Source organism: Bos grunniens, chromosome 22, assembly GCF_055505025.1.
Source record: "Bos grunniens cultivar Pamir isolate PY7600 chromosome 22, Bosgru_T2T1.0, whole genome shotgun sequence".
Lineage (NCBI taxonomy): Eukaryota > Metazoa > Chordata > Mammalia > Artiodactyla > Bovidae > Bos > Bos grunniens.
The window spans coordinates 12,376,390-12,404,045 of NC_141186.1; the positions used below are offsets into that span (position 1 = coordinate 12,376,390).

The window sequence follows — 27,656 nt, forward strand, 5'->3', positions numbered from 1 at the left end:
GGTGGGAAATTAGAACACTGCCAAAGACCTAGTCACAAATGCCTCCTTCCCCCCATCAGTAACCTCTACCCCGACTTTCATGAACTAATTCCTGCTTTTCTTTATTCATCCCCAAACAGTGTATTTAATTTTGCCTGATTTGAACCTCATAAAATCATGTAGTATATATAGTCTGGTGTCTGGCTATTATGTCTTTAAGATTCATCTATAGACATGCACAGGGCTATACCTCATTCATTCTCATTACTGCATAAAATTACATTTAAAGAATACACCAAAATTTATTAATTTATTCTACTGCTGATGGACATTAGGCTGTGTCTAATTTGGGTCCGTTATGAACAATGATAATAAGGAATCTTGTTCATGTCTCCTAGAGCTTGTGTGCATGGATTTTTCGAGGTTTCATACCTACCAGTGGAAAACCCATGTGATGAGTATATGTACTTTAGTAAAGTACATAGTAAACTCTTAGTAAAGTTAAACTGTTTTCCAAAATGCTTATGCCAATTCGCATGCTCCAGCAGTGCATTAAGCTTCCTGTTGCTCTATATCTTAGCTGACACTTGATTTTTGTTATAGATTCTATAAGTTTTACAGATTTGATAGATGCATAATGATAGAGCACTATGGTTTTAATTTGCATTTCCCTGATTACTAATTAGGTTGTGTGTTCTTTTATTAATAAATAATCATCTTACTAATCTGCTTCTGTGGGTGCTTGCAAACCCCCACAAGCATTTGGGAAGCCTCTTTGGTCTCTGATGGGTCAACTGTGATAGGGAAAGTGAGGCCCAAGAAAATCTGTGTCTGTGAAGCATGTAAGCTGGACCAGTCTTTAGGTTTTGTAACTGAATACATGGGAAATTTTATGAAATGATCAAGCACATATCAATGAATTGACCTGATCCTTGTCTCATCATGGCAGAGAATGTCCCAAGAGTTAATAGAAGATCACAGTTGTCATTCAGAGCCTTTATGTCCTATGCTGTCACACAAACCTCTTACTCTCTTTCATCTCAAGCATGCCATGTGCCCTTGACCTGAATGTCATCCTCTGACAACCCTTACTCCCTCCACTGCATAAATCCAATGAATCTTTGGGGGATTAATTCCCATTATGCCTTGTGCGTAGAGCAGGGGCTGTCAAATAATAGGTACTTAATATCATTTGTAGGATGAATTAAACAAAGCATTGGCCTTACCTTTTATCTCCCAGATCATCTTTCTCAAAATGTCTCTTTTCTTTCACTTACACTAATTATGGAGTTCTGGCCGGAGGGGAATGTGAAAACCTTCCTCCTTAAAGTCTATGAGATGTCAAATAGGCTCTGGAATATATTCAAAAGCGGCCTTTTGGCTAGACAGCAGAAAGGTTTGGCCGTTGCTGCCTCAGAAGAGAGTGTTTTCTTCATCTCAATCGGGACAGGGCATTACTGAGTTCTACAACTTGGAATGCAAGGGCGACAGAGACTATCCATTCTGCCTCCTGCCACCATGGGGAAGGAGGCTCAGAAGTGAGAGAGTTTGGCCCAGGTCAGCCAGGCGAGCAGTGGAAGAATTGGCCAGGACGAGGACAAGCTCCCAGGACAGTGCTCCTTCCTGTCTGCCCAGCTTTAGCTGCAAACTGCAGGATATCAGGAAACTTGAAAGTGAATGAGACACGATTTATGGCACATCAGTGTCACATAATTTTTTTTAAATGATGCTTTGAGTTACAACATTGGTTTTGACATATCTTTAAAAATATTAATTTTAATGGATAGCTCAGAGGCCTTTCATGACATAGACCACAGGTATTATCTTAGGCCAGAGTAGTTGTCTGGCAGCTGTCAACATGCAGTCATGCAAAATCTTAAATAACACTGCCAATCTCTATGTGCTGTTTTACAGGGGACAACCCTGGCCCTTTAGCAACATCCTTGCCATATATCTTTGAAAGTTCTGGTCCTGAGATGTTTGTCTTGGTAAAGATAAGCTCTAGTCACCATCGAAATAAAAGGACCAGGGACATTTTCTGGAAAGTAAGGGAACCCACCATCTGATACTGAAATTGAAAAAGGAAGTCACTGTGGAGATGCCCTTGGCTTCTGACTCCTGTTGCTGTGTGAGGGTTTCTCCAAAGGTGGGTACCAACTGCATTCCCTGCCCAGTTGTGACACTGTGACTAGTGGCATGCATTGGTGAGTCGGTGGTGGTAAGGTGTCACAGAGCAGCGGGCACATCAGAACTGGACATGCCCACGCTGGAGGGTCCACATGAGGGCCCAGCGGCTTCTCTACTGACAGCCTCCCCTTCATTTTGCATTGAGCTGGGTGTGCTCAAGTTGACTTGACCACTAAGGCCTCTAGTGACACTGTCGTAGGATGGTGGGAAAGATGTGGTGGAAGCAGTTTCAGATTTGTCTGGGAGCGCACAGTTCTCATTTGCTACGAGCGCAGCAAAGCCTTCCTCGGGGAGTGCTGCTGCCTCCCCCTCAGCCCTGGGCGCCCCCGCAGGGCTGGCGGCCGTCCTGGGGCGGTGCTGCATGTAGCTCCGATAGGCCTTTTGGATGACAGTGGCTGAGATGTCTTCTTGCTTCCATCGGAGGGTGGTTGCTATTGGTTCATAGGATGCTTTTGAAAGATTAGTTGCCATAAATTTCTCCTCCATATTTGCCTTCAGGGAATCCAACTCCCCGGATTCTCCCAGGACTTTCTTGGTGAAGGCAAACAGGATGTCCAAACAGTGGATCTTATCTCCAGGGACCAAGGGCAGGTCCATCTGGATTAATACATTCCGATTGGGTTTGGGGATTCTCAGGGGGCCAGACAGGGCGTCTGCAAAGTCTGAGAGGGCAGAGAATGTGATGAACTGAGTGGCCTCTGGGTCAAACTTCTCCCACGTCTCGTAGAACATGTCGAAGTCGTCCTCACTCAGGGGCTCCGTGCTCTCCTCCGTGGCCGCATTGAAGTTCTCCAGAATCACTGCGATGTACATGTTGACCACAATGAGGAAGGAGATGATGATGTAGGTGGTGAAGAAGATGATGCCCACGACAGGGCTCCCGCAGTCCCCTCTGGTGCTGTTGTTGATGGTCAAGTTGGGGTCGCAGTAGGGGGGTCCCGTGTTGAGGATGGGGCTGAGGAGCCCATCCCAGCCCGCCGACGTGGTGATCTGGAAGAGGCACAGCATGCTGTTGGCAAAGGTCTGGAAGTTGAACATGTCGTCGATGCCAGCCTCCCACTTGACATAGGCGAAGTTGGCCATGCCGAAGATGGAGTAGATGAACATGACGAGGAAGAGCAGCAGCCCGATGTTGAAGAGCGCGGGCAGGGACATCATGAGGGCGAAGAGCAGCGTGCGGATGCCCTTGGCCCCGCGGATCAGCCTGAGGATGCGGCCGATGCGGGCCAGGCGGATGACACGGAAGAGCGTTGGGGAGAATAAACTTCCAAGTGATGAAACAATTGCAGAGAACACCAGGCCTTTAAAAGCAAGGGAAGATGGTCTGATTAGTACGTCCAACCATGAGCCCTGACAAAGTTGGCTGTGATCACACCCCCTCATCTCTGCCCCGTGTGGACTTTTATGCGAGCATCTCCATTCAAGCACTCTGGGCCCTCTGAGCTTGGCACTAAAGTACTTGGCCTAAAGTAGGGGCTCAGTAAATGTCCATTGCATAAATCTGTCTCCTTTGAGTCAGGCTCGCCCTTCCTACCGTGTTCTTATCTTTCCCTACATCCAGATACCTTGCTAGTCAACCTCCATGGTTCTGCTGTCATTTCAGCTGGATGTGACTGCGTCTGTGCCACATGCTGACAGTCCTTTGTCTGTGACACAGACCTAGCTCTCCCCTGAACATTCAGCCCTCAGGTCATGCCTGTTCTTCCACCCTGGTCCCATGCTCTGTGAGAGCCGGGACCCTCTATGATTCATATCCTTATCTCCTACTGCGAAGATTGACTCAGTTCCTGGCACATGGTCCTATGGATAATTGTACAGAGCCTGGAATAAATTATAAGGGGCCTGAGGAGTTGGGCAACTTGCTGACAGCTAAAGCAGAATGGCTTTGAATGGCCAGCTGTCTACATAATGGCTTTTATTTGTTTCTTTCGTTTCCAGCTGTGTTTGAACTCTGTGTTAGGGCCCAGAGATGAGTTTGTTTAGGGTCAGTTACAGCACCTCAGTCCAAACTATGAACTGGAATTTGCATGTCTCCTTGTGTGATATCCAACTCAAAGATTTGTCTTGAGGACCTGAAGAGGCCAGTTAAAAGACCACCAAAGTTTAGGCAAGGCCTTTAGGTCACACAGGATTCAAAACCTCTCAGGAGAAATGGTGAGGGGGTATGGTAGACGCTCGCTCTCCTTGCCAGGGTGCCCTTGATCCAATTCTCCTACTTGTCTTTTGTCATATGAATATGGATAGTCATGGTAGTATGTTGGAAGGAAGAAGGACATGGGAGGAAAACTGGGAAATAATTATAATTTTGTACTATGAAATCTTTATGAAAGCCCCTCTCTTAAAGTCCAGTTTAACTGGGGCATTTTCCCATAGTGTGAGGTACATTATGTGTTTTTATAATCTACTAAGATTCGGAGAAGGCGATGGCACCCCACTCCATTACCCTTGCCTGGAAACTTCCATGGACGGAGGAGCCTGGTAGGCTGCAGTCCATGGGGTCGCGAAGAGTCGGACACGACTGAGCGACTTCACTTTCACTTTTCACTTTCATGCATTGGAGAAGGAAATGGCAACCCACTCCAGTGTTCTTGCCTGGAGAATCCCAGGGACCGGGGAGCCTGGTGGGCTGCCGTCTATGGGGTCACACAGAGTCGGACACGACTGAAGCCACTTAGCAGCAGCAGCAGCAGCAGCAAGATTCTGCCAACCAACTAGTCTACCTCTACAAGGGAGAATGAGTCTTCATACTTGTAACAATTAGATACTCCAAACATGTCTTATCAGTGGGAAGGAAGAAAGGCAGAGAAGACAGAAGCATGGCTGAAGGGTTCTTGCACTTGTTTTCAAGCTGTCTTTTCTGCCAGTGGTGGTGTTGCTGTGTAGGTCAAAGGAACTAGTGGTTTAGGTGTCCCCAAGATAGAATGGAGTGCTTTGTGTATCTTTTATTGCTATGGTACTGATATGGGAAGTCACATAAGCAAGCTCCCTTCTCTAATATAAAATAAAAAATGGCTTTCAGAGTCTCTCACTTTGGAAGGAAAACAAACAAAGCAACCCTTCCACCCCCAGAAAACCCAGCAGCAATAGGAAAACAAAACAAAAAACAAAAATAAATTTCAACTCCCCAAACAAGCACAACCCAAGGCTGTGTTTCAGCACCAGGAGAGAGAGACTGATTAAGTGCTGCCAGGTTGTATTTAGAGGCTATTAGCTCTTGATGGTAAATCAATGGAAAATTAAATCTATAGCTATGCTTTGACATGAAAAGTAAGCAGGTCATGATATAACAGGTCAGGATATATTTATAATGCAAAGTAAAGCTGCTGTGCTGGGATTTGGCCTTTATAGGGCCGAATTTTGGCAAATCACGTGAAGGCCAGGGACAGTCTCTTGGTTGTTGGTAGGAGGCTGTTAGTTTGTTAAAAAGAACATTGCTGCTGCTGCTAAGTGGCTTCAGTCATGTCTGACTCTGTGCGACCCCATAGACGGAAGCCCACCAGGCTCCCCCGTCCCTGGGATTCTCCAGGCAAGAACACTGGAGTGGGTTGCCATTTCCTTCTCCAATGCATGAAAGTGAAAAGTGAAAGTGAAGTCGCTCAGTCGTGTCCGACCCTCAGCGACCCCATGGACTGCAGCCTTCTAGGCTCCTCTGTCCATGGGATTTTCCAGGCAAGAGTACTGGAGTGGAGTGCCATTGCCCCTGGTCTAAATTCAGGTCTACCTTTCACAAACTATATGACCTTGTATAACTTCCTTAATTCTGAAGCTCCATATTAAATGTATAAAATGACTATAGTAAACTCCTTCCCAGGGCTGCCATGGAGAGCCATGGATCCCAGCCCAGTTCTCAGAACTCAGCAAGCACTCAATTATATGGTGGCTGCATTACCCACTTGAGCCTCTGATTCCATTCATTTTCTCTGAACAACATCGACCCCCAAATACTGGGCCTGTCATTTAACACCACCCAGACTAGGTCATAAGAGCACTGACCTCTTGGCATTGGTCCCCTGACTTTTCTGTCACTCATATTCCCCGAGTGGATAGTTATACAGAGTTAATTCCAGACCCTTGACTTAAGAATCTCCTCTGAACAATCTCCTTCTAGTCTTTCTGCACTCTTCTGGCAACCACCTCCTTTTCCAGAAAGTATTTTATGACTCACCTCACACCACACCACCCACTCTCTGCTTTGAAGGCCATAAAGATAAGACCCACTGGAAACTCTGTCATCTTAGATTCCCTACTGCCCCCTGCCCACCACGTTCTGACGATGGCGGTGCACACAGCACGTGCTGGAATACTCTTCATGGCAGCATGGAGAAAGCCAGTGGAACCTCTCCCTTTCATTGGGAGGTGCGGGGGCATTTTAAATCCGCTGCTTTTGCAAAGCAGCAAATACTGGACTCCTCTAATATACAACATAGGTTTTTAGAAGTTTGTTAGCTGTCCCTTTGGTTTTGAAAGACCGGTCAAAACGACCCCAAGCAGAGGCTGGGTGACCCAACCACATGCAATGTCCACTTACTCCCAATGGAGAGGACCACGACAACGAAGTCAAACACATTCCAGCCGTTGGTGAAGTAGTAATGTCTCAAGGCAAACATCTTCATGACACACTCTCCCGTGAAGACGGCCACAAAGAACTGGTTGATTTTGTTCAGGACTTTTGTCTTTTCTTCACTCTGCTCATCAGTCTCCACCATCATGGTGATCATGTTGAGGCAGATAAGGACCATGATAACGATGTCAAAAGTCTGCCTGGTCACGATGTCAAAGACAAAACCCTGGTACTTATTCTGAGAAAATAAGAGATGGGACATCAGGCCTTTGGGCAACATAAACCAGGCACCTGGAGAGGCAGTGTTCTTTACAGAAGGGTTTTTAAAGTCTGTCTCTTTAATCTCCCTCACACTCCACATCCTGACAGAAGCCAAGTCTTGATCTTCCAAAATCTCACTTGTGGTTGATTCTAACTCAGTGCCTCAGTTCAAGTCCTGGTTGCCATTCCTGGCACCATAAAATCACCAGGCACTTTGTCCCTGTCTATGCTCTTTCCTCCACTTACAGTGCCCTTCCAGTCCCTTCTCTTGCCCATCTAAATCCCCTTGAGTGATCTATCTCTCTTAATCCCCACTTCCCTCAGGGAGTCTTCAATTACACCATACCACATCACTTCATCCCTTCTTTGGGCTCCCCCAGCCTTTACAAGGAAATCAAATATTCCTGAATATTCATTGGAAGGATGGATGCTGAAGCTGAAACTCCAATACTTTGGCCACCTGATCCGAAGAACTGATTCATTAGAAAAGACCCTGATGCTGGGCAAGATTGAAGGCAGGAGGAGAAGGGGATGACAGAGGATGAGATGTTTGAATGGCATCACCAATTCAATGGACATGAGTTTGAGCAAGCTCCGGGAGTTGGTGATGGACAATCCATGGGGTCACAGAGTCAGACACAACTGAGCAACTGAACTGAACTGAACTGAACAGCCTTTACAGTCAGTCTAGAGTTCTAGTGTTTCCTGTATACCTCTCTTTTCTACTAGAAAATGAGCTCTTTGAGGAGGGGTCATGTCTTATTTAATTTTGTGTTCCTGCAGTGCCCTGCATAGAGCAAGAGTTCAAGAACTTCTTGAAAAATTATTTGAGAGTCAAGTCGAGTAGTGCACACGCATATAAAGTCAAGTGCAGTGGTACAACTGATTCTTATAAATGCTATTTTTATTCCTGGATAGATGTCTAAGCAGGGCACAGAGTCAGGTCTTAGTTATTTGCTTTCTTAGAGGAAGGCAGAGTGGCCTGGACAACCAAGATATCATTTTGGATAGGGGCTGTTTTTATGGCATTAAAAAAATTTTTTTCCTTGTGTGGCCCTCTAGTCTTTCCTGTGCTGTTAACATCTTACTGTTCTGTGAGTTCTTGATTCCAACTTTACTCTCCTCCCTCACCTCGTCTTTGACACTTCTGAGCTCTCTGGAACTCACCTGCCTTGATCGGCAAACTTCTCCTCTTACTCACCAGCTGCTTATTCTCCCCACTCCATAGACCCCAGGGCTGGGGACAGAGATGAAGTCCCTCTAATTCCTCATGGTCACTCCCAGACCTTTGCTCCTCCTGTGTCTCATAAAACCTCTCCTCCTCTGACACCTGCATCATCAACTTAGCCCACCTTCACCCCCTCTTCTTTGCTACCACTTACCTACATCCTGGTCCCTCTGCTTTATTACTGATGAGTGAGACTCTTGGCCACACCTGACCACTCTTGGCTATTTGCTCTCAGATCCTTAGCTAAATCTCTAATGATCTAGCTTTTCCTTAGAGAAAAATCTTAAACCTCATGTCTCTCTCCAGCTACCAGACTACTTCTCTCCCCACTTTCACAGTTAAATTTCTTGAAAGAGTTATGTGTAGTCATTGTTTCCCATGCACTCCTCAGCCTCCTCCAACATAGCTTTTGTCCCCATCCTGTCGCTAAAATGTCTCTTGTTAAGATCTCATAACCTCCATGATGCAAAATCCCAAAACACTTGTTTGACATCATTTAGCACATCCTCCACCTTGAAATGCTCCTTACTTGGTTCCTAGCAGGCCTTACTTCCCCGATTCTTTTCTTGCCTTTCTGGCTGCTCTTTTTTGAGTCTTCTTTACTCAACCTTGAGATGTTAGAGTTCCTCCAGGCTCAGTCTTAGGTACCCTTTGCTCTTCACCCCATTCTTTCTTTCCTGGCAATTTCTCCAGCCTGTGAACTAATATGTGTGTGATTTTGCTAATTGTTTTCCTGCGTCACTGGACTGCCATCTCTGTGAGGGCAGGAACATCTCACTGCTCTATCCCCAGTGTCTGCATAGTATCTAGCATGCACTAGATGATCAATAGATAGCTGAATGAATGGACAACTGAATTACACTTCAAATAGAATTATAAAGTCACTCCACTAGGTTGCTTACATTTACTTCTGTACAAGAAGGACTTCCTGAGTGCATAGTATGTGCAGAGCTCTGCATGAGTGGCTGTGAGGGAGAAAGGAACCTGTTATGAGTCTCGCTAGGGAGCTCCCAGGAGCTGCGAAGCAGGCAGAGGGGAGAAGGGCCGTGATAGAGGCTGGTTCCTGCTTTCTGCTTCACAGTGGGGATGGGATGCTACCCTGCAGGGTTTGAGCAAAGAATCAGACCCAGGCGGGCCTGGCTCCAGGCATAGCTGCTGGCTCATGTCTTTTCTGGGATGCTGAGCACTGGTAGTTTTTATTTCATCACTGAAAATGGTGAAAAAAATACAGGCCCATTCATGACTTCTAATGAGACAGAGCAGGCAACACTGCTAAGTCTGGACATCATGTTTGTCCTCGATACTCAGCTGCTGGGGAATGATGCAGCTTTCTAGCTGCTCTTGGCTTAGCTTGTGGGCAGAGATCACCTCTTTGCAACCCTCGGTGCTCTCAGAGATGATGAAGTGGGTGACTGATGATGTGATATTCTGGAGCCTATTATTTTCTTATAAAGTGGAGTATATGAAACCTACTTTTAGTGATTTCTATAGTAGGGAATGTTGCAGAATAAAATTTACCAGTTTTGTGGAAGGTTTTGTCTTTGCTATAATGAAGCAAAAGATTTAGAACTTGGGCTTCACCTGAGGCAAGGAGTACTATGTACATGCATGTGTTGGAGGTCTGTATGTCATCCGAGGTTGGCCCTGCTATGAACTGGCACACGTGCACCTGTGGAGCACAGTCCTATACCAATGCTCACCTTACTTGACCAGCTCCACCTGTTGGGACCCCTTAGGGAAGAAGGTGGCCATTCCAGTGCTAGTAATCTGATGAGGAGGAGACCAGACCTGGGAAGGTGAGTCTTAGATGGGAGCAGGCATTTCTCTTTGGGCTTGGGCTTCTTTCTTGGCTCTGGACATTGTGGAGGGCAGATGATCAGCTTTGTCCCAGTGGATAGTGGGTGCCAAGATGTCGCCTGCCATATGGATGCCAGCCAGGAGCTAGGATGGGCCAAGCCTTGTGGGTCCTGGAGACCAGCCAGATGCAATTGCTGCTCGGGTCCTGCTCTGCCAGTTTCCCTTTTGGCATCCCTAAGCCTCAAAGTCTTGTTTAAATGTTCCAACCCTGCCTCAGCTATGCTGAACGGAACAAAGGAAAGAATGTTGGCCATGCCTGGACCAGAATATTAAGGAGAGAGTCACGTTCCTCCACTAGAGCTATTAGTGCTGATAGTTAATGATACACCCCCATCCCATCCAAAGGAATGACTAATGTCAGGAACTCAGCTGGGCTATGAGGCCTTACTTTTCTCACCCACATGGAAGGCCTCCTCCAGTGCCCACCTTGGAGGACCTTGGGGATGGTGCACACAATTAAGAAACATGATGATTTTGTTGTAGGTCTTCCTACTCAACCACTGACTTCCACCCCTATTGCACTGTCTGGAATTTCAACACTAGAGTCCTACCTTTGTATTCAGACAGCACCCTCTCCATGGTCCCTTTTGGAAATAGAACCCACTCTGTCCCAAGGAAATTGTCCTCCTTGAGAGGAGAAAGCTGTGATTGGCATGTGGGATTGACTGATGAGAGGGGAGAAGCTGAGATGTTATAGAGAGATGAAGCAAGTATGTAGGGAGAGGTACCCCAAGCAGTCATGATTTTGCCAAGGGTTGCCTCTAGCAGAGAACACCTTGCTGTCTGTTCAAACATGGATTCAAAACCAGTCCAGCCATCAGTATAGACTAGCAAAGACTCAGCTGCTTGCTTCTCAGTAGGTCTTAGGAGCCTTCGCCCATAACCCCTACTTGAGTATCATTGGCTGGGCTCAGCCTTTCATCTACATCTTCTAAGTTTGAACTTGTTCATTGGACATTGGAGGGATACTCGCTGAACCTTAGGGACTCACTTCAGGCTAATTCAACCCCAGTTATCTTGATCTTACACTGGATTTGGAAGGAAACCTCTGCCCCTACAGAGATCTGAACGTCCTCTCACTCCCCACTGTAACACCTCTTATCAGAACTGAGAGTAGTGATACATTTGTGATCACAGTTTCCAAGTAAAGTGTGTGACAGGTCACAGCATTTTCCCCTCCTGTAAATGTTTTTAAGACTTTGTGCTCATGAAGTTTTTAGTAACTTATGCAAACCCCATGCCTTGATTTAGAAATCCTAATCCCTTGACCAACAGAATGTTTGTTTCCCTGATTCATTTAGGAAAAGGCCTGTACCTTTGCTGAAGGTCCTTAGGCTTTGCCCTTGTGTGAGGAAGGGCTAATGGGCTTGAGCCATGGCTTTTAGTGAACAAAAGAATCAAAGAGGGGTATGGCGCTAAGCTTTGGTCAGTCTTTAAACACTAAAGTGGGATAATTTTTGGTTCCTATTGTGTCACCTGACCATGACCATGACTGGGCCCAGGATCCCAGCTGGGCTGGGTTTGGCCATTTTCTCTCTGTCTACCTGTAAGCATAGGGTGGAATGTGGTGGTGAGCCTGGAGATACATTGCAACCTACATCACGACTCATAATCACAAATGTTTAATCTCAGGTCTCGAACCATCCTTAATATCATTTAGCCTAATCTGTTTCTGATCTGGTGCTGGAACCCTAACCCTGTTGGGCAATTCACTACTTCCCTACACGGGTCTATTTGGAACATCTACAGGAGTATGTTCACTCCAGAAGACCAGAGTTGCTTCTTGCAGACCTTTTTTCCTGGGGCCTGGAAACTCTCATTAGCTCATCCCCAAACACAACTAGATGTCCTCCTCCACAGAGAATTCGGTCAGACCCCTACCAGCACAGGCATGGGCTGTCAGGTTGGAGTGACATGCCCTGCTAGAGGGGGTGGGGGGATTTGGGGCTCACCAGGGGCCGTGGGATGGGCTTCTGGGGCTTCTTGGAGCCCAGCTTCTTCATGGCGTTGTAGTATTTCTTCTGCTCCTCTGTCATGAAGATGTCCTGGCCCCCTAAGTGCAGAGAGACAGGATAATACACACCACTGTTATTGCCCCCAGTGGCAGCCTTCAGCCCTTTCTGGGCCCTACTCCAGACAGGGATGAAGGCTGACATCAGTGGGCCAGGGGCAGTGTTGGTGCTAAAGGCCAAGACTGGGCTCCTGGTCAGGCATGGGGGCTGTGACTAGTGGTGCCTCAGTCCTGAGGCCAGGGGACAGATGGGAAGTCTAAGATGTGCCACTACCGCAGAAACACTCGAGCCCCACTTATCTTTTTTTTCTGTTGGTTGAAGTTGTCAATGATGACGCCAACAAAGAGATTGAGTGTGAAGAAGCCGCCAAAAATGATGAAGATGACAAAGTAAAAGTACATGTACACGTTGTCCTCCCACTTGGGCTGCAGGTTCACCTGTGAGCAGACAAGTGGTGGCATGGGAACAAGGGGGCGTCTTAGCTTGTGGTAACCCCAAAGAACCCTGAGCCCCAAGACAAGGACCTGGGTGCAGGGGGCTTATTGGGAGGTGATCCCAGGAAGCAGAAGTGAGGGCGGGGAGGGGAAGCAGCAACAGGATAAAGGCCGCGTCATCATCACAGGCAAGTGGCGCGCCATCCTCTAAGGACCGCAGAACACAGCTCAGAATCGTGCTTCGAAGGGACAAGGAGGCAAGGGCATGTGTCTACAGACTCCCACAGCTGACGTGTGAGGGTCACCCCTGTGGACTTGCGGTCCTCTGCGCTTGCAGGAGGAGCTGCTGAGCAAACGCTGAGGCACTGAAGAAAATCAAATCTCAGATAAAACCAGCAACAGAGCATGAGGGCGAACTCAGAGGGGGCCGAGGGGACATGGGACGGACTGTCAGTAGTGTCTTTTGCCCCAGCAGGAAAGGGTCTTTCCCCAACAGCACCCATCTCCGCCTATCAGCTGCCATGATGGTGTCTGAAGTTCCATTGTTCTAGCTACACTGCCCTTGGCCCCACCCCTGCCCAGGGAGTACCCTCACACACAGTCTTTTAGAGGTTCTCTGATCATTTCCTCAGTGGTGAACAGAGGAAGAACTTGAGAAGCCTAGAAGACTAGGTCGGTTTAAACATCCAACAGAGGGCCTGCTGGCCGCTGTTCCGGGTTGTGGGATGGTGTCAGACTGCTGGGTGATCGCCTCTCTCAGCACCAAGGCCGCTTTCAGTCCATTTCAAATAGACTAGTGTGGGTGGGATGCACAGAGGGAGAGGCAGGAGGGGCTGCAGGCTGAGACTCACATCCCGGGAATCGACAGCCGCATACATGATGTCCATCCAGCCTTTAAAGGTTGCCTGGAAACAAGGAGCAGAGGCCACTCAGTGTCCGCCCAGTCATCTCCATCGGCCTCTATTTTGAGTCACTTATTTGTCTGTTTTTCTTATAGAGCATTCCCCGCCCGCCACTCCCTGGAGCCAGTTCTGACACGTCTCTGATTTCAGAGCCTAGCATGCCATAGCTACTTAGGGACTAGTTGTGGAACAAATCTGTGAACAAATGGTGGCGTGCAGAAAGTTGTGGGTAACTGCGTGACAAACATAAGTAATCGCAGCAGCACTGAATGACAAGTGGATGAAGGCAAGGGATGAATGAATGAATGAATGGAAGTGTGAATGTTAATGACATTCACAAGCCAACATTACTTGTCATTACAACAGACCTGGAACGTAGTTCGTTACCCTCTAGGAGATGATTTGCAGTAGAAGACTGTTTAGGCTATGTGACTAAATCAGGTCTATTTTGTGAAAGTAGTGAATTCTAAATTATCACCCAATACAGTCCCATGGCAAGCCCATCCCTTTATTCTGTTAGCCCACATTGGTCCAATTGCACCACTATGAGGTCGCACTCACTGATAAGCTCCTCTAGCCTCACAGTGTCCTCTGTAGGAATAGGGAATAATCTCAGTTCACATTGAGTGCTATCCCTTGCAGTCTCCACATAGCATCTTCTGGGAGACCCCAGACTGTCCACATTACTGAGCAGCCAAAGGAAGAGACAAGGTTGATCTCAGGACTCACCACCTGCAGAAGCGCGAGGTAGCCCATTGCAACATTATCAAAGTTGACCTTCACATTGACCCAAAATAAGCTTCCAGTGTGGTTTTGACGTTCACAGTCAGACATGTTATTCACAGTAGACCACGGCACAAGAAGAAAGCCTTCATTGGTCTTGTTGATGCATTTCTGAAACTTCCCTGCGAAGAAGTTCACGCCCATGATGCTGAAGATGAGCCAGAAGATGAGGCAGACGAGTAGGACATTCATGATGGATGGGATGGCACCCACTAGGGCATCTACCACCACCTGGGGAGAAAGGCAAAAAGACCTGGAGCCCCACCAATGTTCCACTTTTCTTGCTAAATTCCAATTCTTTCTACATTTATTCAGGTTGCGTCACAAGCCAGTGGCCTTTGGAAGGAAGAGAAGTGGGTTAATCAGAGCCAAAATTCAGACTCAGAAGACAGAGGCACTGGGCAGCTGAAGATGGGTTTATACCTTCTCTCTCAAGGTCATTCAGAGCAGGGCCCACTGTCTTTCCTCAAAATTGAGGACACATTTATAAGTGCATACATGCTCAGTTGGCGGTGCAAGTGTGTTTTGTACTTGCACACACAGACTTCCAGAACTTTATTTTATAAAGTATATTTTTATAAAATATGTAGTGTACTTTGGTCAATAATCAGTGAGAACCCAAATTCATATTCACAAACTTGCTGATTTGTAAATCAGCAACCTGGAGATAAGATAAGTATCAAAATATTTCAATCATAAGTTCCCAGTGTTTGAAAAGATACAAGTTAATTTTAAAAGCCCACACTTGTTTTGAAAGTACTGTGTATTTTTTGAGGCAATGGTGGAGGAAGAAAGAAACCTTGCTTTCTGTACCAGGAGACTTTCATGGTTATGAGGAAGGGGGGTGGAAATGTGCAGTCCCTTGTCCCCCTGTGAGACAAGGGCCAGGCTTGTGAGCATTCCCTTCTGAGGAAGACAGGGAGGGCAAGGTGGAGGCTGAAGCCATGGATGAGGAGAGGGATGGATCAAAGGAGAGAATCCAGAGGACAAATGATTGGGCTGGGTTGGAGAAACGATCCCTGCGGGTGGGTGGTGGCCAAGCTGCTGTCTGTCACTGCATTTAAAAGGAATGTCAGAGGCAAGGCTTATTTGTCATGGAAAGATGAAGAGCTTGGGATGTTGTGAAGATTTTTACAATAAGGACAAAAGGCGTGAAGCAGGGTCACCTCACTGAGAGCAAGAGAGAGTGAGGTCTGGGTCCTGTTGGATGTGAGAAGCGAAGAGCGCTTACAGAGGGACTTGAAGGAGAACCAGGAGAGTTGGGACACTGCAGGACCACCAGTGTGACAGCAGAAAGTGGAGCTCTTTGGGGGCAGGGCCCAGCGCTCAGGGTCAGTGGTACACAGAGCATGAAGGTGGCGTGGAAACCAAATGCTGCAGACCAGAGCAGTTAGGAGGTAAGTCTTACCCGCATGCCTTCAAATCGAGACAGAGCCCGCAGTGGCCGCAGGGCACGGAGGGTCCGAAGGGCTTTGATGGATGCCATATCAGAATACTGCAGGATCTTCGCTATGAGGCTTGTCAATGAGATCTGACAAGAGAGCAGGCAGAGAGCAAAAGCATCACCCTAAATTTCCTCAGTTGGCCCTGGTGGAAGAAGACAGGAAATCCCTCCCACTCCCTACTCTGTAGGAGCCATCATCCTGGCTTCCACCTTATTCTGAACTCTAATGAGAAGTAAAGCAAGAGTCCAATCTCTTCACTTTCATTAAAGCTTTCATTCAACATTAATCTGAACTACTGTTGAAGAAAATCTCAGTCTCTCACATTGCCACCCCCTGGTTGTAGGTAGTCAAGCTCCTGGTGGAGTAAATCAGCCTTCCCTTTCCCCTCTAGGGGCATTAGCCAGGTCCCAACAGCCTTTAACATTTGATTGACTTTCAGAGACTTGGATAGAGATGCTAGCCCTTCATGGGGGTGACGCTGAAAGTCCATCTTGAGGAATATAAAGTGATTCTCAATTGTATGTGCTCAGAAAAGAGGGAAGGAAAGAGTCCTGGGCTGGGTGAGATCTGTTTTTTAGTCGCTCGGTTGCGTCTGACCCCATGGACTGTAGCCTGACAGCTCCTCTGTCCATGGGATTTCCCAGGAAAGAATACTGGAGTGGGTTGCCATTTCCTTCTCCAGGGGATCCTCCTGACCTAGGGAATTTTCCTGTGTCTCCTGCATTGGCAGGCAGATTTTTCACCACTGAGCCACTGGAGAAGCTGGGTGGGGTCTAGTTCCCTTTCAACACTGATTTTTTTGCAACCTTCAGTCAGTGCCTTGCTAGTCCAGGTTTACAAAAGTTGTTACCCTTTGTAAAGTGAGGAGTCAGGCTAAGAGAACTCTGAGGCCCTCACAGCTCTGCAATTTTGCAGGAGGATGACCGGCATGGGGTCAGGAGACTCAGCCTTGACAGGCAGCTGAGGCACGGTGACTTGAGTTGTGAGTCCCTGCTGGTCAGTCGGTTTTGCAATTTTGCAGGAGGATGACCGGCATGGGGTCAGGAGATTCAGCCTTGACAGACAGCTGAGGCACGGTGACTTGAGTTGTGAGTCCCTGCTGGTCAGTAGGTTTTGCATTTTTGAAGTATTGGACCAAGGACTGCAAGTGACACAAACTGACATGGAAAAATGGTCATGCTTCCCAGGAACTTTGAAGGTTCCAGAGAGATACCTTATGCCTTGGCATGAGCTTGCCAGAGACTGTGACCCAGTCCTGGGAGACCCCAACGGCACCATGACTGGTGGGCTGAATTCAGGCTCAGCCTGTCTTGATAGCTGGGTGGGTGTGTCAGAAAAGAAAGGGTTTACACTTGGGTGCTAGAGCCCCAAATAATGCCTGTTCTCTGAACTGTAGCTTATTCCACTAGGACAAAAAAATGGAATGGGAAGGACCCCCTTCCTTCATCCAGGCAACTCTCCAGACGTCACCAGGTGGCACCCAGCTGCCTGGCTGACTGACAGCAGGAGGTCTGGGGCCAGTTCCATCCTGGACCCTGTTCAGTCTTTTGCTCAGTCCCCAGGAGGGCTGCAAAATCTGCAGTTGGGGCAATCAGTAGCTGGGGCCTCTCCATCAAAGCCCTCCTGCTCAAGTCCAACTCCATTCCTACAGCTCAGGCCACAAGCCTCCCGACTGATCTCTAGGCCCCATTGCTGCATCCATCCCATCCATTCTCCACTGCAAATTTGATTATGATCATGTTTCTCCCTTACTCCCAACCTTCCCTGATGCTTTATCATCTCAGGACAAGCTCCAGACTCCTTAGCCTATATTATATGGCCACAGCCTGCTTTGCCAGTCATATATCATCCATATACCCTACCCAAATCAAATCATTCCCTAAATGTACCTGTGTCTGTGCCTCTGCCCAGGGTCACCTTTTAATTAAATTGGCCACTCCACCCCTTTTTGTACCTTGTTACTCCCACTCATTTTAAGTTCTGTATCTAATGCCAACTTCTATATGAAGCCTTCCCAGCTACGCCCCCCCCAGAGTGGATGCAGGTTTATGTCTCTACGTCCCTAAGACACTAATTGCTTCCAGCAGTGCTCACAGCATCCTCAATCATCATATGTTTATTTCTCTCTGTGTGTCCTATCTGCTGGAGGATTAAAGTATAAACTTCTGGAGATAGGGAATTTTTATTTCTCGGCTTCTATCTCTCCCAGAGCACTTCATAAGACAATCTTATATTCTGTAGTTATAAATAAGCATTTTGACAAATTGAAAGAAAGACAGAAGTATGTTGGGATGAGTGGATGGAAGAAAGGAAAGAAAGAAGGAAGATATATTGATAGAAAGTTGAAGGGTGATTGGATAGAAGAATGGATTAAATGATACAAGGATGGATATGATAGAATTGAAAGAGAGGATGGAAGAAAGAAGGCAAAGAAGAATTGACATAGTGGATAAATGGGGTGGATGGACTGGGGAAGGATGGCTGGCTGGATAAAATGACTGATGGATGAATGAAAAGACAGATGGAGAGAGGAATGGAAGAGATGAGAGGATGGATGGAGGGTTGACAGGATGGATGAGTGAAAGAAAAGGGGATGAATGGACAGATGGGTGGAAGAAAGGAAGGACAGGTGGATGAGGAAGATTAAAGGAAGAATGGAAAGATAGAAATGAATGAGTAGAAGGATACTTGGATGGAAGATGCTTGAATGAATGAGTAGAAAGTTAGGTGACTGGACAGTTTGATAGAAAGAGAAATCAAAGGATAGAAAGAGAAGGGTTAAGAATCAATTGATGGATGGATAGAAAGTTCGGGTGAACAGAGGGACAGAAGGGACGAGAGGAAGAAGAATGAGGATGGATGGAGGGAGGGGGAGGACTGACAGAGGATAGATAGGAGGTGTAAACATGAATGGATGTTTGGAAGGAAGGGAGAAGGGAAGGGTGAACGGTCGGATAAATGGAAGAAGGGATGGGTTGTCAGAAGGAGAAATAGTAGGAAAGTGGGTGGATGAGTGGGTGACCGTTTCAGGTGATTAGGACTGAAATTAGTGAGACCTACTCAGGAGTGACTGCCCCTCACGAGGGTGGGTGGCTGGAATTAAACATTTCTCCTTCATCTATGAATAATTATTTGATAACCTACAAAATTATCACCTGTGACTCAGATTTCAGGCCTCACAGCTAATCCCTGTGATACAGTGGCCTGATGCTGCTAGTGCATTGGGATCAGGAAAGAAGAGAATTGGGTGCCCAGGCCTGCTGTGGGGGACCTGCCAACACAGGAGGCTGGACAGAATGTTCTGAACTGGACTCCATCCAGCTTCAGGAGGCAAGCACCAAATACAGACACATTTCCTAACACCTCTGATGTGCCGACCTTGGCACCGATGGCTGTGGGAGTGCGGGAAGCAGAGAAAGACTTAGCACGTGCCTCCCCTGCCTGCAGGGACCCTCAGACATGCAGCAGTGAACAAACAGCCCAGGCAGCCATCCTGAAAAGCCAAGACTGCAAGAGCCTGGACAGAGGGAGGACTGTATGGTCAAGAAGAGGAGGCACTCTCTCTGGGCTCTGGGGGCTAAAAGGACTATTAGGAGACTTTATTGAGTATGGTCTCCCCAGAGCTTTGAGAAATCTCAAGTTTAATGAGTGGGAGGCCCTTGGTAAATCCCCTAAGGCAGGGCCAGTGGCCACAAGTCCATCTGAACACACAAGCTCCAGGCATCACCTCTCCAGTGGGGCCTCTCTCACTCTTAGTGCCGCTGGGGAAATGCCAGTGGTGCACGCTCGGTGGTTCTCTATCCTGTCCGCACATTGGACATGCCCAGAAACTTTTACAGGACACTGATGCCTGGACTCCATCTAGGGCCAGTAAGATATGAATCTCTGGGAAGAGGAGTGTTTGTTCACTGTATTCTTACGAGCTCCCCAAGTGATTCTAAAGCACAGCAAGGGCTGGAGATCACTGAGTCAGAGGGAGGGCAGGTTCTCTGTGCCAGGCAGTCTTTAGCATCCTGAGGTCCGGAAGCCCTGCCAGTGGACTCAAGGTCATGTCTATCTTGCTTTGAATGTAAAATACAGAGAGTAGAAAGTGGTCTTTCTGGATGGAGACCAAGGACCTAAAGACTCACTCGAAGGTCACTGTTGTGTTGGAATCATGTACTGTTTAGATCTTACCTGGATCACAGGGATGCAGGGCTATTCTCAGATCCCTTGCTAAACTTTCTTTGCACTAGCTACAGCCATCAGCCAGAGGAAAGGACCCCCAGCTCCACAAGTGCCCACTGTTCACTCACGTTCACGATCAGGAAGTCCAGCCAGCACCAGGCATTGGTGAAGTAACTCTTAAAGCCGTAGGCCACCCATTTGAGCAGCATCTCAAACACAAAGATGAACGTGAACACCCTGTCGGTGTACTCCAGCAAGGCCTTTACCATGGGCTTCTGGTCAAGGTAAACATCTTCAAAGACCTGGAAAGAAGGAAGCAAGTTGACAGGTGGCCGAGACCCACAGCAGTGGGGCCCGAGGAGAGGAAAGGATCTAGCCAGCCCTGGCCACAGCCCCTGGGGAGCTTTGGGAACCAGCTCACCTGCATCATTTTGTTTTCTCTGCTCTGGGGAGGTAGCGTGAGCTAGTGGAGGAGGCCCTGCGAGATGCAAACCAGGACTTCCCTGGAGCCAGCGGGGACACACAGTTCTGCTTATACTTTGCAGGGAAGCCAAACACAAGTGAGAAAGGAATCCTTCTCGAATTGGATTTTGGAAGTGAACCAAAGGGATTTTTTAACAGTGACTTGGTTTAAAAATAAAAGCAACAAAGGATGTTCATGAAAATGAAAGTAAGGTTCACCAATGAACTCTGGAAAAGAATGCTGCATTTCACCAGTAATCAAGGAAATCCAAATGAAGAAAAAGATGCCATTTCTCTTTCATCAGGTTGATGAAGAGGAAGAGGCATGGGGTGGGCGGTGGATGGGGTGAGGGGAACCCCCAGTCAGTTTGGCTGTGGGGAAGCAGCTCCTTTCACACACAGCTGGGCGGAGTAAAAACTAGTGGAGTTTTTTTGGACCCCTAACTTGGGAATATGACTCAAATGTTTTAGAAATGCAGCAATTCTGCCTTCGAGAATGTATCCTAAGGACACTACCTATTGTTGGTTCCCACTCAGATCCTGTTGAAGGGACCAGTGTGACCATCTCCAGCTACTGTGAATGTTGGTTGCTAACAGCTGGTGATGCCTGTTGCCTGAGAACACGTCCCTGGGCTGAAGGGAAGGGACTCCACCTCAGGAGACTGTATCACCCCTCTGGGGGCAGCTGCAGCCAGTGTCTGACTGACCCCTTGCTTCAAGGTGGAACAGTCCTGCGATGGCCTTTATGCTTCAGAGCGCCCATGGGATCAGGGTGAGGCTGGGCTTCATGGAAACCACATCTTTTCCCAGCCCCTTTCCCTGTTCTGTCCTACTTCCTTCACGTGCTCCAGCCCAGAGGAAAGTGAGTCACTCAGTCGTGTCTGACTCTCTGTGACCCCAGGGACTATACAGTCCATGGAATTCTCCAGGCCAGAATACTGGAGGGGGTAGCCTATTGCTTCTCCAGTGGATCTTCCCAATTCAGGAATTGAACTGGGGTCTCCTGCACTGCAGGTGGATTCTTTACCAACTGAGCTACCAGGGAAGCCCAGAGGGTGCCCTCCACAAATTGCACAAGAATTCCTGCTTCCAGTTTTGCTTCTAAGGCTGGATCTAAGACAGGAAAAAAACCGACACCTCCAAAGGAGTATAAGCATGAGTGTGTGTTCTCAGTTGCTCAGTCATGTTCGACTCTTTTGTGACCCCATGGACTGTAGCCCACCAGGCTTCTCTGTCTTTGGGATTTTCCAGGCAAGAATACTGGAGTGGGTTGCCATGCCCTCCTTCAGGGCATCTTCCCAACCCAGGGGTCGAATCCAGGTCTCCTGTGTCTCCAGCATTGTAGGCAGATTCAATGCTATCAGGAGTGAGTGCGGGGGTTAGCTACTGCAGCCAGTCAATAAGACAGGAAGACCAAATTACCAAGAAAATTTACTGAGAAATTATGAAATGCACAAGTGTGATTTCCATTTTGTAATACTTATGTATTACATCCATAAAAAAGATGGGAAGGAAGTGCACCAAAATGTTTTCAAAGTGAGATTCTCTCCGAGTGATAGAAAAATGGGTGTTATTTTTCTTTGCATTTTCCCATAATTTCCAAGTATTTTTTTTTTGCACTTTGTCAGATAAAAACTCATGCTATTTTTTTTTTTTTAAATGTACTCAAAGTAAAAGCATAAGGAAGACTAAATTTGGTGCCAGCCAGTTCAGTCCCTTGGGGAAGGAGAGGGGAATGGGAGAGCAAAGCTGGGGCGGGTTCAGCAGCTGGTGTGGGATGTGTGCTCCCTGCCTGGAGGGAGGGCGGGGGAGCAGCTCGGGTGTGTGGAGAAGGGGAGTAGAAAGAGAAGAGAAGGAGATGATGAAGAAAGCACCTAGTCCCTAGCAAATGTGGTTACAGTCACATCAAATGAATGAGGTTATCTTTTTCAGGATAGAGGGAAGGGTATGTGTGGTGAACGCGCTGCCCAGCCTCCCCTTGCCCTGCAGCGTGGCCTCTGCACTTAGCACTAGGCTGAGACTGCTATTTGAGAGAGACCTCACCACCCTGTGCTGGGGCAGTGGGCACCACCAGATGCTGCCAGCCCCTCTCCACTCAGCCAAGATGGCAGGCCAGCCTGCTGCACGAGACTCTCCTCCCTCAGCTCTGGGCCCTTGCTGGCTTAGCTTTCCTCCCATCAGACCCTCTCACCTTCTTTGGCTCCTCCTGAATGCTGAGACAACACCCTCAGCAGTTTGGCCTCCCTTCCTGGGAAATGTGGCTTTGGAGTGCATGCCCAGATGGTCAGCATATTGCTTTCAGGGAGTAAATGACACCTGGGGAGTAAGACAAGTGGAACCACTGGGGCTATGAGTCAAGAGGCTGGGGCGTGAGTACTCCCTTTAACTAACGAGCTGGGGGCTTTCGGGGCTGTGATGTCCTCATCCATAAATGTGGACCCCTGAGGATGACAAATCCCTTCCTGTGTCCATGTCTACCTTGGTTCACTGGGAAGATGAGTTGAGATTGCATGGTGAGCCTAAGGCATGGTGCAGAGGGAAACATCCTTCCGTGTGCTACAAAGCTGGGCATTCAGCAAGAGGCTTAGGATGAGTGTGTGTTCAGTTGCTTTCAACTCTTCGCACATCTGTGGACTGTTTGCAACCTGCCAGGCTCCTCAGTCCATGGAATTCTCCAGGCAAGAATACTGGAGTGCCATTTCCTCCTCCAGGGGATCTTCCTGACCCACGGATTGAACCTGCATCTCCTGCATTGGCAGGCATATTCTTTACCACTGAACCAGTTTAGGAGGTGTCTCAACTCAGAATCTCTCTGACTGTAAGGCCTCGTTATTCAAACTGTGGCCTGTGGACCAGCATCAGCACCATGTGGGAGCTTGCTGGAAATGCAAATTCTCAGGCCTCACCCCAGATCTACTGAATCAGAACCTGCATCTTAAGAAGCTCCCTGGGCGATTAAATTTTGAGAAGTGCTGTTGTGATGATTTTCCATGAGCTTTGAATGAATGACGGCAGTTATTTGCAAGTGACCTGATAGTGCAGGGAAGGGTGGTCCTCCTGGTTCTGGGCCCTCAGAAAAGGGTGGTGTGTTTGGGAGGCCAGAAGGTGAAAAATCAGGGACTTTGGATCAAATGAGGGCAAAGTTAGGTTTTATGACTGAAAAGCTGGGTAGCCTTGGACAAGTCCCATGAAGCCTTTGAGTGTCGGTTTCCCTGTCTATAAAGGGGATCTCCACACTCACGGCTTGAAATCCACACAGTCAGGTGTAGCAGGCCAGGACCTGGGCGGCTCAAGCACAGATCATGCACTCCTGCTAAGAGGAGCCCTCATGCTGGGCTGCAGATCGCCCTTCAGTCACAGGTTGGGGACTTCCAGCCCAGGAGTCAAAGGAGCCCAGCGTTTCAGCCCCAGGGCCTCTGGATGGTGGGAGATCACACACCAGGAGGACTCTGGGGTAGGGACCCCATGCTCCCTTACCAGCGCTCCACTGCTGAGCAGGATCATGAAGACAATGAAACTTTCAAACCAGCTGTGCTCCACGATGCGAAAGCAGGCCTTGCGTACCTGCCAGCCTGTGGCCCAGGGAAACCTGGAGCTGTTCACTCTGCAACAGGGACAGTGGTGAACACAGCCTGTGGGGAGAAGGGCCTGGGGGTGAGTGATGTTCCACTGGTAAAGGAAGCACATTTGACTCCAGCCCTGGCAGGGAAACCGCTCTGCTGGGAAAGCCACTTGCTGCTCCTTTGGAAAAGAATTCTTTCCTGGGAAGTGAGAGAAGCCGGGTCCCTTTTCAGGCAGCCTTTCCATCCTGCCCTTCCTCCTCTCCACCACTGGTCTCGCTCACTCTCACCTCCTCCAAGGCATCTTCCTCCCTACAGGTGATATCATGGTCCCTGTCCTTATCCCACCCTCTCTGGTGGCTGGACAAGACATGGGGCCTGGGCCTGGGGGTGTCTGAGGGGCCATGCCTGAACCTGTGCTGAACTGGGAGGTCCTTACGGCTGGGATGGGGCCGGGGGGCAGCCCAGCCCAGGGTCATGTGAAAGTAGAAACTCAATTAAATGGTTCATTTGTTTATTTAGGCCACAATCACTTTCATCATATGAAATACGTTTATTCATTTATTGCACAAATATCTACTGAGGACATGCCAGGCCTTGCTGTTCTAAATACTGAGGAAAAAGAAGGATAAAAGATGCAAGTTCTGCCTGTAAGAGTCACACAAAGGATCGAGGGACACAGATGATCCTACCCTCCTCTGGGTCCTTTATGTCCCCAATCAAGAGTTCATGGCAGTGGCTACCTTTCTCTTTCACTCTCAACAGGGCAGGTTTATAACTCAGTGAGGTGTTTTCAAAGGTGATGAGTAAGGCAGAGCATCTGTTTGCTGTGTCTAATGTGGCGGGAGATACAGATTCCACCGCTCAACTTCTGGGAGTCTGGCATTCGTGTTTGACGCTGGGCCCTCAAGCCTGAGAGAAAGGAGCAAAAGATCCTGCTTGTCTGTCTCCCGTGGACCCCAGGCCAGAGCCCTGAACACAGAAGTGTCCAGATGAGCTGGATTCTGGCCCTAATGAATGTCAAGGGGAGGAGGCCTGTGGCTGCCACTCTACCTTCCGTGAAGCAGTCATCTGGCTCATCGAGGTCGTCTGCCAGCTCAGGGATCTTCCTCAGGATCTCCTCAGGGTCCAGGAAGTCCACAGTGCTGCCTTCCGAGGAGCTCGTGTCATCCGCTCCCTGCAGGGCAAAAGCCCCAGCAGTGAACCCAGCTCTCCGTGGGGCCCCGTGAATCTGCACACGGTCACCATCGGCCCAACGGGCCTGGAGTTCCAAGATGCCCTGAGATACAGAGAGAGCCCCTCGGGGCTGGACCCACCATGGCGCCCCTTCTGTTCTGGTGCCTCGCCAGCTGAACCCCAGAACAGCGGTGCTCTCTGCGGAGCCCCAGAGGTTCAGCCGTGCAAGACTTTAAACCTCCAGGCCCCTGATGGAGGGCTGGCGATGGCCCGAGACACCGTAATTACACCCATCAAGACTCTCAGCGTTCACTGGGCTTGAATATTTAATCATGGAGCAATGCTGCAGGGGCCCTGCTGCCCTCCTGGCAGCTTCAGCCCTGTAATGTCTCCAGATGAATTCAATTAGGAGCTGAAGCTGCTCTCATATTAGTAAACCTGATCGCTCGGCTAATGGACCCAAATGGGGGTGGGTGGGTCCCATCTGTCATTGTCAGGCCCCTCCCTGCCTGGCCGGGGTCATGGACAAAACAAAAACAAAAACAATCCCCAGCAGGAATGCACTGAGAAGACTAGCCAGGGGAGTCCTAACAATGCTCAGCAGAAGTATGCTGTCCACATGAAGAGTACCCCTCACCCAGCTGGAACCAAGAGGCCGGTGTTCATCCAGAGCCCTCAAATCCCACCTCAGCCCACCCTCTTCTCTCACCCCTCTGGGCCAGCCTTGCCCAGAGGCACACAGCCAGTGGCCGGCACTCCTCAAGCTGATGGGCTTGATAGCTTCAGGATGAATTATGTCTTTCTTATCTTTGCCTGCCCGGTGCCTGTCACCATTGGAACTCGGTGGTTAGGTGTCAAGTTAAATTCTTATTAAATTCTTGAATGTAATATGGAGCTATTACAGATGCTAAATCTTTAGAGATACCTCTTTCAATGTAACTTGTTTTCTTTAAAGATTAGTAATGAAACCACCAAGTTTATTTTTACTGCTTATAAGATCTTCTTCCTGTTTGGCCTATGTGAGACCATCAGTTCACCATTCAGTACAGACAGCCTCTCCCCAGCACCAGTCTGGTTTTGACCAGAGACGATGGTGTGGACAAAAGAAAGTGGGGGTGGTCACAGGGAAGACTTCTTCACCCACAGCAACTCCGACTTTTATCTGCTGGCTCTGAAAGATACTCAGCTTTCTCTGTGCATTGTCTTTTTGTTTCCCTTTTTCTTGCCTGTCATTTTCTGGGCACTTATACCATTTCTGGCAGGAGCTAAACATTTGACAAGCAGCATCTCATGGAAGCTTCAAAAGAGTCCTACCAAGTAGCCATAACCACTTGGCTTCCAGATGGAGGCACAGGGGCTCAGAGAGGTTGAGGAATGGGTCCTGGCCCCCTAGTCTATGGAACCTCTTTCTTCCCAATAAAATCATACTGATTAGCCCAGAGATTAGGAAGGACTTTAAAAACTCCCAAGATGAGACATGAGGTTTGGTTGAGCATGGTCTGGAACGCCTCATGCCCGGCCCCATCCTCCGGGCCCCACCATCCTGGTCAGTGTCCGGCAGGCCTTTCAACCTCTCCAGGAAGCTCACATACCTACCTCTGCAGGGCCCTGAGCAGGAGCCTCGCCTTTGCACTTTTCACCTAGGCCTGGAGTCAGGTCTTCAGAGGATATTCCAGACCCTGGGCTCCTGGGTGGCAGGCGGTCCTCATACTTCCCAACTTGCTGCAGCTGCTCCTGATAGTGAGAGAAAGTCCTCTCTTGGGTACCTGGGCTCCCCCTCAGTTGATCACTTCTAACTCTGAAGAGATATTGCACAGCATTGTCTGCCAGAGCCAAGGACTTGATACATACAATTAATGTATATACATATAGCCAGATGGATCTCTGTGTGCTCCTGGCATCATTACTGACAAGCTGTGTGACATTAGGCAAGTTATTTAACCTCTCTTATTTCTATTTTTCCCATCTGCAAACTTGAGAAGGCAAGATCTACTTTATTTGGTTATTTTGATGACTAAATATGTTCATACTTGCAAAGCACTTAGCAAGTAGTGCTTGGCTCCACAGATGTTAGCCATGACCATTGTCACTTGTCCTGGGGTCAGAGTGGTCATGAACTTGGCCCTTTGGAGACCCCAAGAACCCCCAAAGTAATTGAAAATGACTCTGAGTGGAGACGGCTGTGACAGAGTTCATGTCCTTTACTCGGGGGATGTTGATGGCCTGCCTTCGGCTGTCACCCAGACAAAGGCATGTAAAATATGGCAGCTGATAACAGCAGCTGCTGGAACACAAGAGCAGTGACAGCTGCAAGGGAAGGAGGCTAGGGGAGAGCTGTAGACTAAAAGCACAGCTGTCTGAGGCCACTTAGTGGCCTGGCCAGCAGCACTCTGTCCCCAGGTCCCATAGGCAGCCCTGCCTTTCCACGTTGTGGAGAGGCGCATGTGCTCAGTTGTTGAGGTTAACAAGGGTTGATTTATACCTTAAGGTAGAAAGGAGCTGTGCAAAGCACTTAAAAATATATGTTACCCAAAAATGTGCTTTAAATTCCTTGGTGCCAAAGGAGCAAATGTCATTTCCCTGTGACATCCCTTGTCGGGAAAAGTTGGATGAATGAGTCACATAGTGATCATTTAGGCTGC

General features: G+C 48.3%; 1 protein-coding gene across 1 annotated transcript in view; it reads right to left on the minus strand.

The window, feature by feature from the left end:
- Positions 1–1,678: 1,678 nt before the first annotated feature.
- The window catches only part of SCN10A (sodium voltage-gated channel alpha subunit 10), an 89,114-nt gene continuing 63,136 nt past the window's right edge, over positions 1,679–27,656 (minus strand). The window contains exons 17-27 of the mRNA XM_086365967.1: positions 26,611–26,748; positions 24,892–25,015; positions 23,756–23,910; positions 19,945–20,118; positions 15,613–15,735; positions 14,151–14,435; positions 13,371–13,424; positions 12,385–12,522; positions 12,026–12,130; positions 6,695–6,965; positions 1,679–3,467 (exon numbers count right to left, since the gene is read on the minus strand). Coding sequence (XP_086222093.1) covers positions 2,206–3,467; positions 6,695–6,965; positions 12,026–12,130; positions 12,385–12,522; positions 13,371–13,424; positions 14,151–14,435; positions 15,613–15,735; positions 19,945–20,118; positions 23,756–23,910; positions 24,892–25,015; positions 26,611–26,748 — 2,829 coding nt within the window. The 3' untranslated portion in view covers positions 1,679–2,205. The remainder of the gene's footprint in view (positions 3,468–6,694; positions 6,966–12,025; positions 12,131–12,384; positions 12,523–13,370; positions 13,425–14,150; positions 14,436–15,612; positions 15,736–19,944; positions 20,119–23,755; positions 23,911–24,891; positions 25,016–26,610; positions 26,749–27,656) is intronic.